The sequence below is a fragment of the Triticum aestivum genome, chromosome 6A, assembly GCF_018294505.1.
Source record: "Triticum aestivum cultivar Chinese Spring chromosome 6A, IWGSC CS RefSeq v2.1, whole genome shotgun sequence".
Lineage (NCBI taxonomy): Eukaryota > Viridiplantae > Streptophyta > Magnoliopsida > Poales > Poaceae > Triticum > Triticum aestivum.
The window spans coordinates 10,424,696-10,438,977 of NC_057809.1; the positions used below are offsets into that span (position 1 = coordinate 10,424,696).

General features: G+C 46.4%; 4 protein-coding genes and 1 pseudogene across 4 annotated transcripts; all 5 read left to right on the forward strand.

Annotated features, from left to right (window-relative positions):
- Positions 1-939: 939 nt before the first annotated feature.
- LOC123129280 (putative ripening-related protein 5) lies at positions 940-1,508 on the forward strand (annotated as a pseudogene).
- Positions 1,509-3,896: 2,388 nt separating this feature from the next.
- Positions 3,897-4,666, forward strand: LOC123129952 (putative ripening-related protein 5). The gene has a single exon (XM_044549909.1). It carries the CDS (start codon positions 3,943-3,945, stop codon positions 4,510-4,512), a length of 570 nt encoding a protein of 189 aa, XP_044405844.1. The 5' UTR covers positions 3,897-3,942; the 3' UTR covers positions 4,513-4,666.
- Positions 4,667-6,900: 2,234 nt separating this feature from the next.
- Positions 6,901-7,670, forward strand: LOC123129953 (putative ripening-related protein 5). Its single transcript, XM_044549910.1, has one exon. The coding sequence runs from the start codon at positions 6,947-6,949 to the stop codon at positions 7,514-7,516; it is 570 nt and encodes a 189-aa protein (XP_044405845.1). The 5' UTR covers positions 6,901-6,946; the 3' UTR covers positions 7,517-7,670.
- A 2,222-nt stretch (positions 7,671-9,892) lies between these two features.
- Positions 9,893-10,522, forward strand: LOC123129281 (putative ripening-related protein 5). Its single transcript, XM_044549508.1, has one exon. The coding sequence runs from the start codon at positions 9,953-9,955 to the stop codon at positions 10,520-10,522; it is 570 nt and encodes a 189-aa protein (XP_044405443.1). The 5' UTR covers positions 9,893-9,952.
- A 2,368-nt stretch (positions 10,523-12,890) lies between these two features.
- On the forward strand, positions 12,891-13,624 carry LOC123129954 (putative ripening-related protein 5). The gene has a single exon (XM_044549911.1). It carries the CDS (start codon positions 12,956-12,958, stop codon positions 13,523-13,525), a length of 570 nt encoding a protein of 189 aa, XP_044405846.1. The 5' UTR covers positions 12,891-12,955; the 3' UTR covers positions 13,526-13,624.
- The last annotated feature ends 658 nt before the right edge of the window (positions 13,625-14,282 follow it).

Below are 14,282 nucleotides of genomic sequence, written 5' to 3' on the forward strand. Positions count from 1 at the left end.
CGCCACGACCAACGTACAGAGGAGAGGCTCAAGGTTGCGGCTAGAATCGCCGACCAGGAAAATCCGGATCGAGCGGTTCACCTGGGGCCTGAATAATAAGTGGACCTGTCAATATCAAATGATGGGCCCCGGTTTACATGTCCGTCGAATTCGACAGGAATGCATGAAGTTGATAAATTTTCAACCTCAACGGGCCCCAAGCGGAAAAAAGAGACATATGTGTAACTTAATACTCCAGATCTAATAAATATGTGGCATTTTACATAGCTACAGGTTTTGGACAAGCTAGTATGGTTGGAAGAGGAAGTCCCACCTAACTATAGGTGCAAATATCCCGCAAAAAAAAAAACACACGGCAAGACCTGCAAGAACTAGACGATATTGGCATAAAAGAAACAGTGTCTGGCATCGAGCTGTGCTATACTATTTTAGTGGAATAAAAACACATGATAGCTTAACATAATACTTATCTATCTAACGAAGTTTTCTATATTTCAGTGACCCTCAGTGTCTGTCATGGTTGAAGGCACCGGCAAGAAGTGTGGTAGAAATAGAATAGTATAAAGAATGTTGCTATCAATTCATTCAGTTCTTTGAACCTGTTCTGCAATATTTTTATCATCGGTGTAATCCTGTCTCCGTCTGTCTTTCCCAAGGGCATGCTCAATGAGACACAATATATTTACGTCCGACCTAGCATTATAACAATCCATTTGAGACGTTACGGACCAGTGCCCTGTCTGAACTCATCAATGATTTGCCGTGGAGAACATGCAACAAGTTGGTGCTCATGACTGAACTAGCAGAAGCACTATATAGAGTCGACCCTGCAGCTGTCTAACCACACAGCACAATCAATCGAGGGAAACAAACCAGTACTGTAGCAGCAAGAAGAAGAAGTAGACGAGCGTTAGAGTTCCGCGCTGTTCAGTAGGTAAGATGGCCACTGCAAGAGCTCTAGCCACCATGGCAGTTTTCCTCCTGGTGGCCCTCTCCACCTCCCACATCGCGTCCTCGCTCCGCCCAGGTCTCGGTGTGTGCCGTGCAAGTGGCTACCTTCCAGAAAAGTCAGGCAACTGTGAGAAGAGCAACGACCCCGACTGCTGCGAGGATGGCAAGAGATACCCGCAGTACCACTGCTCGCCGCCGGTCACCGCGACCACCAAGGCCGTCTTGACGCTCAACAGCTTCGAGAAGGGCAAGGACGGCGGCGGTCCGTCCGAGTGTGACAATTCCTACCACAGCGATAAGGAGATGGTCGTTGCGCTCTCCACCGGCTGGTTCAAGAACATGGCCCTTGCGGGCACCGCATCAAGATCAGCGCCAATGGCAAGTCTGTGTATGCCAAGGTGGTGGACGAGTGTGACTCCGTCTATGGCTGCGACGAAGACCACAACTACGAGCCCCCGTGTGCTAACAACATCGTTGACGCCTCTCCTGCGGTGTGGAATGCCTTGGGGCTCGACCAGAACGTCGGCATGGAGGGCATCACCTGGTCCCATGAGTGAGCGTTTGAAACAAAGGTGAGCGCAGGTTGTTGGTACCACTAGTCGGTCAAGTGTCATGTGTATAATGTTCGCTGTCAGAGAGAAGTCCAGTATATACAGATCCTATACGGGGTGAGTTGATCAGATTATGTATATGATGGCATGATTTTTTAAAATAAACAGTGCAACCTATGGTTTAGCACCAGTGAGATGTTCGCGTGTGCTCTTCAAGGCTATAATAGTGAGTAGTGTGGTGTATAAAGAATTGGAAACACATGAGATACCTGAGAAAGTTGTATACTCATTTTCAAGGGTCGCTGAACAAGTATGATAAACTGTTAAAAAGCACATCATTCCACTGATCAGCTACCAAAGACGGTGAACTCCATAGAAAATATTATGTCTAATGCTACGCAGCATTATATATCTTGCACGGTTGCATCTAATTACAGCATGTATGCAGCGCAGGAAGAGTGAGATTGCTCCATGACGCAGACTTAACTCCCATAACAATTCACTCAAGTCGAGAGTATCAAGCAAGCAATCAACAAACGGAGCTGCTTAATCAAGGAATCAAGGATCTGAAAAAAGCATGAGGAACTAATAATACATGCTTTTTGATGCTTAATGTTTCAGTAAGGCAACTAAATGTGCAATCAAGATGATTCCATGATTTCATAATGTTACAAGCGCTCAACTCAGGCATGATACTGGAGTGGTGGAACAGTATGATGGTGGCCCTTGTCCCGAAAATTGATAACATCGGACGCTAAGTCAGTTTCCGCCAATATCTTTGTAATTTAGTTTACATAGTTATCTTAGAAATGTTGCTTAATCATTCAAAGAGTATGCTGCCCGGGATACTTTCGCCAACGTAGAGCACTTTCATTTCAGGGTGCATGACTACGGAAATTATTTTGGTGCCATACGAGTATTGCCATACTTCAAAGAACAAAAATAAAAGGGAAGTTTGGTTGGCAAATTTTTGTGATAGACTACCGAATATAACTACATAAACTAAACCACATAGGTGTCGTAATTTCTCAAAGTTCTTCTATGTCTACTTCCTAGAGTGTTGTGAGAGACTAGTGAATATAGGTGCATAAACTAAACTGGATAGATTTCCAAATTGCTGAAAGTTTTGGGCGTTTAAGATGTTCGGGGCGAACATGGTTTTTCTTCTTCCGTCTTTTGTTTTCCCCCGGTTTTCTTTTCGGTTGGTTACGTTGGGGTGTCCTGCTGTGCTCTAAGGACACAACACCATCGATCTTTATATTGCCCGTGCTGAGTGCCACCAGCCGCCATCTCCTAGGAAAGCAGGACGCCGATGAGGCACCACCGAGCGTGCAGCCGGTGCTGCTGTGCCGCCACAATCAGATGGACTGGGCCCGCGTCACTCGCGTCGCTTGTGGCAGCAAGGTCTTAACGCGCCGACGCATGCACATCCATTGTTGTTTATCCGTGGTTGGGAAGACGAGGTGAAGATTGGATCTCCCGAGGTGGAGGCCAGCGTTGCCGCCACGACCAACGTACAGAGGAGAGGCTCAAGGTTGCGGCTAGAATCGCCGACCAGGAAAATCCGGATCGAGCGGTTCACCTGGGGCCTGAATAATAAGTGGACCTGTCAATATCAAATGATGGGCCCCGGTTTACATGTCCGTCGAATTCGACAGGAATGCATGAAGTTGATAAATTTTCAACCTCAACGGGCCCCAAGCGGAAAAAAGAGACATATGTGTAACTTAATACTCCAGATCTAATAAATATGTGGCATTTTACATAGGTACAGGTTTTGGACAAGCTAGTATGGTTGGAAGAGGAAGTCCCACGTAACTATAGGTGCAAATATCCCGCAAAAAAAAAAACACACGGCAAGACCTGCAAGAACTAGACGATATTGGCATAAAAGAAACAGTGTCTGGCATCGAGCTGTGCTATACTATTTTAGTGGAATAAAAACACATGATAGCTTAACATAATACTTATCTATCTAACGAAGTTTTCTATATTTCAGTGACCCTCAGTGTCTGTCATGGTTGAAGGCACCGGCAAGAAGTGTGGTAGAAATAGAATAGTATAAAGAATGTTGCTATCAATTCATTCAGTTCTTTGAACCTGTTCTGCAATATTTTTATCATCGGTGTAATCCTGTCTCCGTCTGTCTTTCCCAAGGGCATGCTCAATGAGACACAATATATGTACGTCCAACCTAGTATTATAACAATCCATTTGAGACGTTACGGACCAGTGCCCTGTCTGAACTCATCAATGATTTGCCGTGGAGAACATGCAACAAGTTGGTGCTCATGACTGAACTAGCAGAAGCACTATATAGAGTCGACCCTGCAGCTGTCTAACCACACAGCACAATCAATCGAGGGAAACAAACCAGTACTGTAGCAGCAAGAAGAAGAAGTAGACGAGCGTTAGAGTTCCGCGCTGTTCAGTAGGTAAGATGGCCACTGCAAGAGCTCTAGCCACCATGGCAGTTTTCCTCCTGGTGGCCCTCTCCACCTCCCACATCGCGTCCTCGCTCCGCCCAGGTCTCGGTGTGTGCCGTGCAAGTGGCTACCTTCCAGGAAAGTCAGGCAACTGTGAGAAGAGCAACGACCCCGACTGCTGCGAGGATGGCAAGAGATACCCGCAGTACCACTGCTCGCCGCCGGTCACCGCGACCACCAAGGCCGTCTTGACGCTCAACAGCTTCGAGAAGGGCAAGGACGGCGGCGGTCCGTCCGAGTGTGACAATTCCTACCACAGCGATAAGGAGATGGTCGTTGCGCTCTCCACCGGCTGGTTCAAGAACATGGCCCGTTGCGGGCACCGCATCAAGATCAGCGCCAATGGCAAGTCTGTGTATGCCAAGGTGGTGGACGAGTGTGACTCCGTCTATGGCTGCGACGAAGACCACAACTACGAGCCCCCGTGTGCTAACAACATCGTTGACGCCTCTCCTGCGGTGTGGAATGCCTTGGGGCTCGACCAGAACGTCGGCATGGAGGGCATCACCTGGTCCGATGAGTGAGCGTTTGAAACAAAGGTGAGCGCAGGTTGTTGGTACCACTAGTCGGTCAAGTGTCATGTGTATAATGTTCGCTGTCAGAGAGAAGTCCAGTATATACAGATCCTATACGGGGTGAGTTGATCAGATTATGTATATGATGGCATGATTTTTTAAAATAAACAGTGCAACCTATGGTTTAGCACCAGTGAGATGTTCGCGTGTGCTCTTCAAGGCTATAATAGTGAGTAGTGTGGTGTATAAAGAATTGGAAACACATGAGATACCTGAGAAAGCTGTATACTCATTTTCGAGGGTCGCTGAACAAGTATGATAAACTGTTAAAAAGCACATCATTCCACTGATCAGCTACCAAAGACGGTGAACTCCATAGAAAATATTATGTCTAATGCTACGCAGCATTATATATCTTGCACGGTTGCATCTAATTACAGCATGTATGCAGCGCAGGAAGAGTGAGATTGCTCCATGACGCAGACTTAACTCCCATAACAATTCACTCAAGTCGAGAGTATCAAGCAAGCAATCAACAAACGGAGCTGCTTAATCAAGGAATCAAGGATCTGAAAAAAGCATGAGGAACTAATAATACATGCTTTTTGATGCTTAATGTTTCAGTAAGGCAACTAAATGTGCAATCAAGATGATTCCATGATTTCATAATGTTACAAGCGCTCAACTCAGGCATGATACTGGAGTGGTGGAACAGTATGATGGTGGCCCTTGTCCCGAAAATTGATAACATCGGACGCTAAGTCAGTTTCCGCCAATATCTTTGTAATTTAGTTTACATAGTTATCTTAGAAATGTTGCTTAATCATTCAAAGAGTATGCTGCCCGGGATACTTTCGCCAACGTAGAGCACTTTCATTTCAGGGTGCATGACTACGGAAATTATTTTGGTGCCATACGAGTATTGCCATACTTCAAAGAACAAAAATAAAAGGGAAGTTTGGTTGGCAAATTGTTGTGACAGACTACCGAATATAACTACATAAACTAAACCACATAGGTGTCGTAATTTCTCAAAGTTCTTCTATGTCTACTTCCTAGAGTGTTGTGAGAGACTAGTGAATATAGGTGCATAAGCTAAACTGGATAGATTTCCAAATTGCTGAAAGTTTTGGGCGTTTAAGATGTTCGGGGCGAACATGCTTTTTCTTCTTCCGTCTTTTGTTTTCCCCCGGTTTTCTTTTCGGTTGGGTACGTTGGGGTGTCCTGCTGTGCTCTAAGGACACAACACCATCGATCTTTATATTGCCCGTGCTGAGTGCCACCAGCCGCCATCTCCTAGGAAAGCAGGACGCCGATGAGGCACCACCGAGCGTGCAGCCGGTGCTGCTGTGCCGCCACAATCAGATGGACTGGGCCCGCGTCACTCGCGTCGCTTGTGGCAGCAAGGTCTTAACGCGCCGACGTATGCACATCCATTGTTGTTTATCCGTGGTTGGGAAGACGAGGTGAAGATTGGATCTCCCGAGGTGGAGGCCAGCGTTGCCGCCACGACCAACGTACAGAGGAGAGGCTCAAGGTTGCGGCTAGAATCGCCGACCAGGAAAATCCGGATCGAGCGGTTCACCTGGGGCCTGAATAATAAGTGGACCTGTCAATATCAAATGATGGGCCCCGGTTTACATGTCCGTCGAATTCGACAGGAATGCATGAAGTTGATAAATTTTCAACCTCAACGGGCCCCAAGCGGAAAAAAGAGACATATGTGTAACTTAATACTCCAGATCTAATAAATATGTGGCATTTTACATAGGTACAGGTTTTGGACAAGCTAGTATGGTTGGAAGAGGAAGTCCCACGTAACTATAGGTGCAAATATCCCGCAAAAAAAAAAACACACGGCAAGACCTGCAAGAACTAGACGATATTGGCATAAAAGAAACAGTGTCTGGCATCGAGCTGTGCTATACTATTTTAGTGGAATAAAAACACATGATAGCTTAACATAATACTTATCTATCTAACGAAGTTTTCTATATTTCAGTGACCCTCAGTGTCTGTCATGGTTGAAGGCACCGGCAAGAAGTGTGGTAGAAATAGAATAGTATAAAGAATGTTGCTATCAATTCATTCAGTTCTTTGAACCTGTTCTGCAATATTTTTATCATCGGTGTAATCCTGTCTCCGTCTGTCTTTCCCAAGGGCATGCTCAATGAGACACAATATATGTACGTCCAACCTAGTATTATAACAATCCATTTGAGACGTTACGGACCAGTGCCCTGTCTGAACTCATCAATGATTTGCCGTGGAGAACATGCAACAAGTTGGTGCTCATGACTGAACTAGCAGAAGCACTATATAGAGTCGACCCTGCAGCTGTCTAACCACACAGCACAATCAATCGAGGGAAACAAACCAGTACTGTAGCAGCAAGAAGAAGAAGTAGACGAGCGTTAGAGTTCCGCGCTGTTCAGTAGGTAAGATGGCCACTGCAAGAGCTCTAGCCACCATGGCAGTTTTCCTCCTGGTGGCCCTCTCCACCTCCCACATCGCGTCCTCGCTCCGCCCAGGTCTCGGTGTGTGCCGTGCAAGTGGCTACCTTCCAGGAAAGTCAGGCAACTGTGAGAAGAGCAACGACCCCGACTGCTGCGAGGATGGCAAGAGATACCCGCAGTACCACTGCTCGCCGCCGGTCACCGCGACCACCAAGGCCGTCTTGACGCTCAACAGCTTCGAGAAGGGCAAGGACGGCGGCGGTCCGTCCGAGTGTGACAATTCCTACCACAGCGATAAGGAGATGGTCGTTGCGCTCTCCACCGGCTGGTTCAAGAACATGGCCCGTTGCGGGCACCGCATCAAGATCAGCGCCAATGGCAAGTCTGTGTATGCCAAGGTGGTGGACGAGTGTGACTCCGTCTATGGCTGCGACGAAGACCACAACTACGAGCCCCCGTGTGCTAACAACATCGTTGACGCCTCTCCTGCGGTGTGGAATGCCTTGGGGCTCGACCAGAACGTCGGCATGGAGGGCATCACCTGGTCCGATGAGTGAGCGTTTGAAACAAAGGTGAGCGCAGGTTGTTGGTACCACTAGTCGGTCAAGTGTCATGTGTATAATGTTCGCTGTCAGAGAGAAGTCCAGTATATACAGATCCTATACGGGGTGAGTTGATCAGATTATGTATATGATGGCATGATTTTTTAAAATAAACAGTGCAACCTATGGTTTAGCACCAGTGAGATGTTCGCGTGTGCTCTTCAAGGCTATAATAGTGAGTAGTGTGGTGTATAAAGAATTGGAAACACATGAGATACCTGAGAAAGCTGTATACTCATTTTCGAGGGTCGCTGAACAAGTATGATAAACTGTTAAAAAGCACATCATTCCACTGATCAGCTACCAAAGACGGTGAACTCCATAGAAAATATTATGTCTAATGCTACGCAGCATTATATATCTTGCACGGTTGCATCTAATTACAGCATGTATGCAGCGCAGGAAGAGTGAGATTGCTCCATGACGCAGACTTAACTCCCATAACAATTCACTCAAGTCGAGAGTATCAAGCAAGCAATCAACAAACGGAGCTGCTTAATCAAGGAATCAAGGATCTGAAAAAAGCATGAGGAACTAATAATACATGCTTTTTGATGCTTAATGTTTCAGTAAGGCAACTAAATGTGCAATCAAGATGATTCCATGATTTCATAATGTTACAAGCGCTCAACTCAGGCATGATACTGGAGTGGTGGAACAGTATGATGGTGGCCCTTGTCCCGAAAATTGATAACATCGGACGCTAAGTCAGTTTCCGCCAATATCTTTGTAATTTAGTTTACATAGTTATCTTAGAAATGTTGCTTAATCATTCGAAGAGTATGCTGCCCGGGATACTTTCGCCAACGTAGAGCACTTTCATTTCAGGGTGCATGACTACGGAAATTATTTTGGTGCCATACGAGTATTGCCATACTTCAAAGAACAAAAATAAAAGGGAAGTTTGGTTGGCAAAGTGTTGTGACAGACTACCGAATATAACTACATAAACTAAACCACATAGGTGTCGTAATTTCTCAAAGTTCTTCTATGTCTACTTCCTAGAGTGTTGTGAGAGACTAGTGAATATAGGTGCATAAACTAAACTGGATAGATTTCCAAATTGCTGAAAGTTTTGGGCGTTTAAGATGTTCGGGCCGAACATGCTTTTTCTTCTTCCGTCTTTTGTTTTCCCCCGGTTTTCTTTTCGGTTGGTTACGTTGGGGTATCCTGCTGTGCTCTAAGGACACAACACCATCGATCTTTATATTGCCCGTGCTGAGTGCCACCAGCCGCCATCTCCTAGGAAAGCAGGACGCCGATGAGGCACCACCGAGCGTGCAGCCGGTGCTGCTGTGCCGCCACAATTAGATGGACTGGGCCCGCGTCACTCGCGTCGCTTGTGGCAGCAAGGTCTTAACGCGCCGACGCATGCACATCCATTGTTGTTTATCCGTGGTTGGGAAGACGAGGTGAAGATTGGATCTCCCGAGGTGGAGGCCAGCGTTGCCGCCACGACCAACGTACAGAGGAGAGGCTCAAGGTTGCGGCTAGAATCGCCGACCAGGAAAATCCGGATCGAGCGGTTCACCTGGGGCCTGAATAATAAGTGGACCTGTCAATATCAAATGATGGGCCCCGGTTTACATGTCCGTCGAATTCGACAGGAATGCATGAAGCTGATAAATTTTCAACCTCAACTGGCCCCAAGCGGAAAAAAGAGACATATGTGTAACTTAATACTCCAGATCTAATAAATATGTGGCATTTTACATAGGTACAGGTTTTGGACAAGCTAGTATGGTTGGAAGAGGAAGTCCCACGTAACTATAGGTGCAAATATCCCGCCAAAAAAAAAACACACGGCAAGACCTGCAAGAACTAGACGATATTGGCAAAAAAGAAACAGTGTCTGGCATCGAGCTGTGCTATACTATTTTAGTGGAATGAAAACACATGATAGCTTAACATAATACTTATCTATCTAACGAAGTTTTCTATATTTCAGTGACCCTCAGTGTCTGTCATGGTTGAAGGCACCGGCAAGAAGTGTGGTAGAAATAGAATAGTATAAAGAATGTTGCTATCAATTCATTCAGTTCTTTGAACCTGTTCTGCAATATTTTTATCATCGGTGTAATCATGTCTCCGTCTGTCTTTCCCAAGGGCATGCTCAATGAGACACAATATATATATACGTCCGACCTAGTATTATAACAATCCATTTGAGACGTTACGGACCAGTGCCCTGTCTGAACTCATCAATGATTTGCCGTGGAGAACATGCAACAAGTTGGCGCTCATGACTGAACTAGCAGAAGCACTATATAAAGTCGACCCTGCAGCTGTCTAACCACACAGCACAATCAATCGACGGAAACAAACCAGTACTGTAGCAGCAAAAAGAAGAAGTAGACGAGCGTTAGAGTTCCGCGCTGTTCAGTAGGTAAGATGGCCACTGCAAGAGCTCTAGCCACCATGGCAGTTTTCCTCCTGGTGGCCCTCTCCACCTCCCACATCGCGTCCTCGCTCCGCCCAGGTCTCGGTGTGTGCCGTGCAAGTGGCTACCTTCCAGGAAAGTCAGGCAACTGTGAGAAGAGCAACGACCCCGACTGCTGCGAGGATGGCAAGAGATACCCGCAGTACCACTGCTCGCCGCCGGTCACCGCGACCACCAAGGCCGTCTTGACGCTCAACAGCTTCGAGAAGGGCAAGGACGGCGGCGGTCCGTCCGAGTGTGACAATTCCTACCACAGCGATAAGGAGATGGTCGTTGCGCTCTCCACCGGCTGGTTCAAGAACATGGCCCGTTGCGGGCACCGCATCAAGATCAGCGCCAATGGCAAGTCTGTGTATGCCAAGGTGGTGGACGAGTGTGACTCCGTCTATGGCTGCGACGAAGACCACAACTACGAGCCCCCGTGTGCTAACAACATCGTTGAAGCCTCTCCTGCGGTGTGGAATGCCTTGGGGCTCGACCAGAACGTCGGCATGGAGGGCATCACCTGGTCCCATGAGTGAGCGTTTGAAACAAAGGTGAGCGCAGGTTGTTGGTACCACTAGTCGGTCAAGTGTCATGTGTATAATGTTCGCTGTCAGAGAGAAGTCCAGTATATACAGATCCTATACGGGGTGAGTTGATCAGATTATGTATATGATGGCATGATTTTTTAAAATAAACAGTGCAACCTATGGTTTAGCACCAGTGAGATGTTCGCGTGTGCTCTTCAAGGCTATAATAGTGAGTAGTGTGGTGTATAAAGAATTGGAAACACATGAGATACCTGAGAAAGCTGTATACTCATTTTCAAGGGTCGCTGAACAAGTATGATAAACTGTTAAAAAGCACATCATTCCACTGATCAGCTACCAAAGACGGTGAACTCCATAGAAAATATTATGTCTAATGCTACGCAGCATTATATATCTTGCACGGTTGCATCTAATTACAGCATGTATGCAGCGCAGGAAGAGTGAGATTGCTCCATGACGCAGACTTAACTCCCATAACAATTCACTCAAGTCGAGAGTATCAAGCAAGCAATCAACAAACGGAGCTGCTTAATCAAGGAATCAAGGATCTGAAAAAAGCATGAGGAACTAATAATACATGCTTTTTGATGCTTAATGTTTCAGTAAGGCAACTAAATGTGCAATCAAGATGATTCCATGATTTCATAATGTTACAAGCGCTCAACTCAGGCATGATACTGGAGTGGTGGAACAGTATGATGGTGGCCCTTGTCCCGAAAATTGATAACATCGGACGCTAAGTCAGTTTCCGCCAATATCTTTGTAATTTAGTTTACATAGTTATCTTAGAAATGTTGCTTAATCATTCAAAGAGTATGCTGCCCGGGATACTTTCGCCAACGTAGAGCACTTTCATTTCAGGGTGCATGACTACGGAAATTATTTTGGTGCCATACGAGTATTGCCATACTTCAAAGAACAAAAATAAAAGGGAAGTTTGGTTGGCAAATTGTTGTGACAGACTACCGAATATAACTACATAAACTAAACCACATAGGTGTCGTAATTTCTCAAAGTTCTTCTATGTCTACTTCCTAGAGTGTTGTGAGAGACTAGTGAATATAGGTGCATAAACTAAACTGGATAGATTTCCAAATTGCTGAAAGTTTTGGGCGTTTAAGATGTTCGGGGCGAACATGCTTTTTCTTCTTCCGTCTTTTGTTTTCCCCCGGTTTTCTTTTCGGTTGGTTACGTTGGGGTGTCCTGCTGTGCTCTAAGGACACAACACCATCGATCTTTATATTGCCCGTGCTGAGTGCCACCAGCCGCCATCTCCTAGGAAAGCAGGACGCCGATGAGGCACCACCGAGCGTGCAGCCGGTGCTGCTGTGCCGCCACAATCAGATGGACTGGGCCCGCGTCACTCGCGTCGCTTGTGGCAGCAAGGTCTTAACGCGCCGACGTATGCACATCCATTGTTGTTTATCCGTGGTTGGGAAGACGAGGTGAAGATTGGATCTCCCGAGGTGGAGGCCAGCGTTGCCGCCACGACCAACGTACAGAGGAGAGGCTCAAGGTTGCGGCTAGAATCACCGACCAGGAAAATCCGGATCGAGCGGTTCACCTGGGGCCTGAATAATAAGTGGACCTGTCAATATCAAATGATGGGCCCCGGTTTACATGTCCGTCGAACTCGACAGGAATGCATGAAGCTGATAAATTTTCAACCTCAACTGGCCCCAAGCGGAAAAAAGAGACATATGTGTAACTTAATACTCCAGATCTAATAAATATGTGGCATTTTACATAGGTACAGGTTTTGGACAAGCTAGTATGGTTGGAAGAGGAAGTCCCACGTAACTATAGGTGCAAATATCCCGCAAAAAAAAAACACACGGCAAGACCTGCAAGAACTAGACGATATTGGCAAAAAAGAAACAGTGTCTGGCATCGAGCTGTGCTATACTATTTTAGTGGAATGAAAACACATGATAGCTTAACATAATACTTATCTATCTAACGAAGTTTTCTATATTTCAGTGACCCTCAGTGTCTGTCATGGTTGAAGGCACCGGCAAGAAGTGTGGTAGAAATAGAATAGTATAAAGAATGTTGCTATCAATTCATTCAGTTCTTTGAACCTGTTCTGCAATATTTTTATCATCGGTGTAATCATGTCTCCGTCTGTCTTTCCCAAGGGCATGCTCAATGAGACACAATATATATACGTCCGACCTAGTATTATAACAATCCATTTGAGACGTTACGGACCAGTGCCCTGTCTGAACTCATCAATGATTTGCCGTGGAGAACATGCAACAAGTTGGTGCTCATGACTGAACTAGCAGAAGCACTATATAAAGTCGACCCTGCAGCTGTCTAACCACACAGCACAATCAATCGAGGGAAACAAACCAGTACTGTAGCAGCAAAAAGAAGAAGTAGACGAGCGTTAGAGTTCCGCGCTGTTCAGTAGGTAAGATGGCCACTGCAAGAGCTCTAGCCACCATGGCAGTTTTCCTCCTGGTGGCCCTCTCCACCTCCCACATCGCGTCCTCGCTCCGCCCAGGTCTCGGTGTGTGCCGTGCAAGTGGCTACCTTCCAGGAAAGTCAGGCAACTGTGAGAAGAGCAACGACCCCGACTGCTGCGAGGATGGCAAGAGATACCCGCAGTACCACTGCTCGCCGCCGGTCACCGCGACCACCAAGGCCGTCTTGACGCTCAACAGCTTCGAGAAGGGCAAGGACGGCGGCGGTCCGTCCGAGTGTGACAATTCCTACCACAGCGATAAGGAGATGGTCGTTGCGCTCTCCACCGGCTGGTTCAAGAACATGGCCCGTTGCGGGCACCGCATCAAGATCAGCGCCAATGGCAAGTCTGTGTATGCCAAGGTGGTGGACGAGTGTGACTCCGTCTATGGCTGCGACGAAGACCACGACTACGAGCCCCCGTGTGCTAACAACATCGTTGACGCCTCTCCTGCGGTGTGGAATGCCTTGGGGCTCGACCAGAACGTCGGCATGGAGGGCATCACCTGGTCCGATGAGTGAGCGTTTGAAACAAAGGTGAGCGCAGGTTGTTGGTACCACTAGTCGGTCAAGTGTCATGTGTATAATGTTCGCTGTCAGAGAGAAGTCCAGTATATACAGATCCTATACGGGGTGAGTTGATCAGATTATGTATATGATGGCATGATTTTTTAAAATAAACAGTGCAACCTATGGTTTAGCACCAGTGAGATGTTCGCGTGTGCTCTTCAAGGCTATAATAGTGAGTAGTGTGGTGTATAAAGAATTGGAAACACATGAGATACCTGAGAAAGTTGTATACTCATTTTCAAGGGTCGCTGAACAAGTATGATAAACTGTTAAAAAGCACATCATTCCACTGAGCAGCTACCAAAGACGGTGAACTCCATAGAAAATATTATGTCTAATGCTACGCAGCATTATATATCTTGCACGGTTGCATCTAATTACAGCATGTATGCAGCGCAGGAAGAGTGAGATTGCTCCATGACGCAGACTTAACTCCCATAACAATTCACTCAAGTCGAGAGTATCAAGCAAGCAATCAACAAACGGAGCTGCTTAATCAAGGAATCAAGGATCTGAAAAAAGCATGAGGAACTAATAATACATGCTTTTTGATGCTTAATGTTTCAGTAAGGCAACTAAATGTGCAATCAAGATGATTCCATGATTTCATAATGTTACAAGCGCTCAACTCAGGCATGATATTGGAGTGGTGGAACAGTATGATGGTGGCCCTTGTCCCGAAAATTGATAAGATCGGACGCTAAGTCAG

Coding starts and splice junctions, on each gene's coding strand:
- LOC123129952 (XM_044549909.1), top strand. CDS start 3,943: ATGGCCACTGCAAGAGCTCTAGCCACCATGGCAGTTTTCCTCCTGGTG.
- LOC123129953 (XM_044549910.1), top strand. CDS start 6,947: ATGGCCACTGCAAGAGCTCTAGCCACCATGGCAGTTTTCCTCCTGGTG.
- LOC123129954 (XM_044549911.1), top strand. CDS start 12,956: ATGGCCACTGCAAGAGCTCTAGCCACCATGGCAGTTTTCCTCCTGGTG.
- LOC123129281 (XM_044549508.1), top strand. CDS start 9,953: ATGGCCACTGCAAGAGCTCTAGCCACCATGGCAGTTTTCCTCCTGGTG.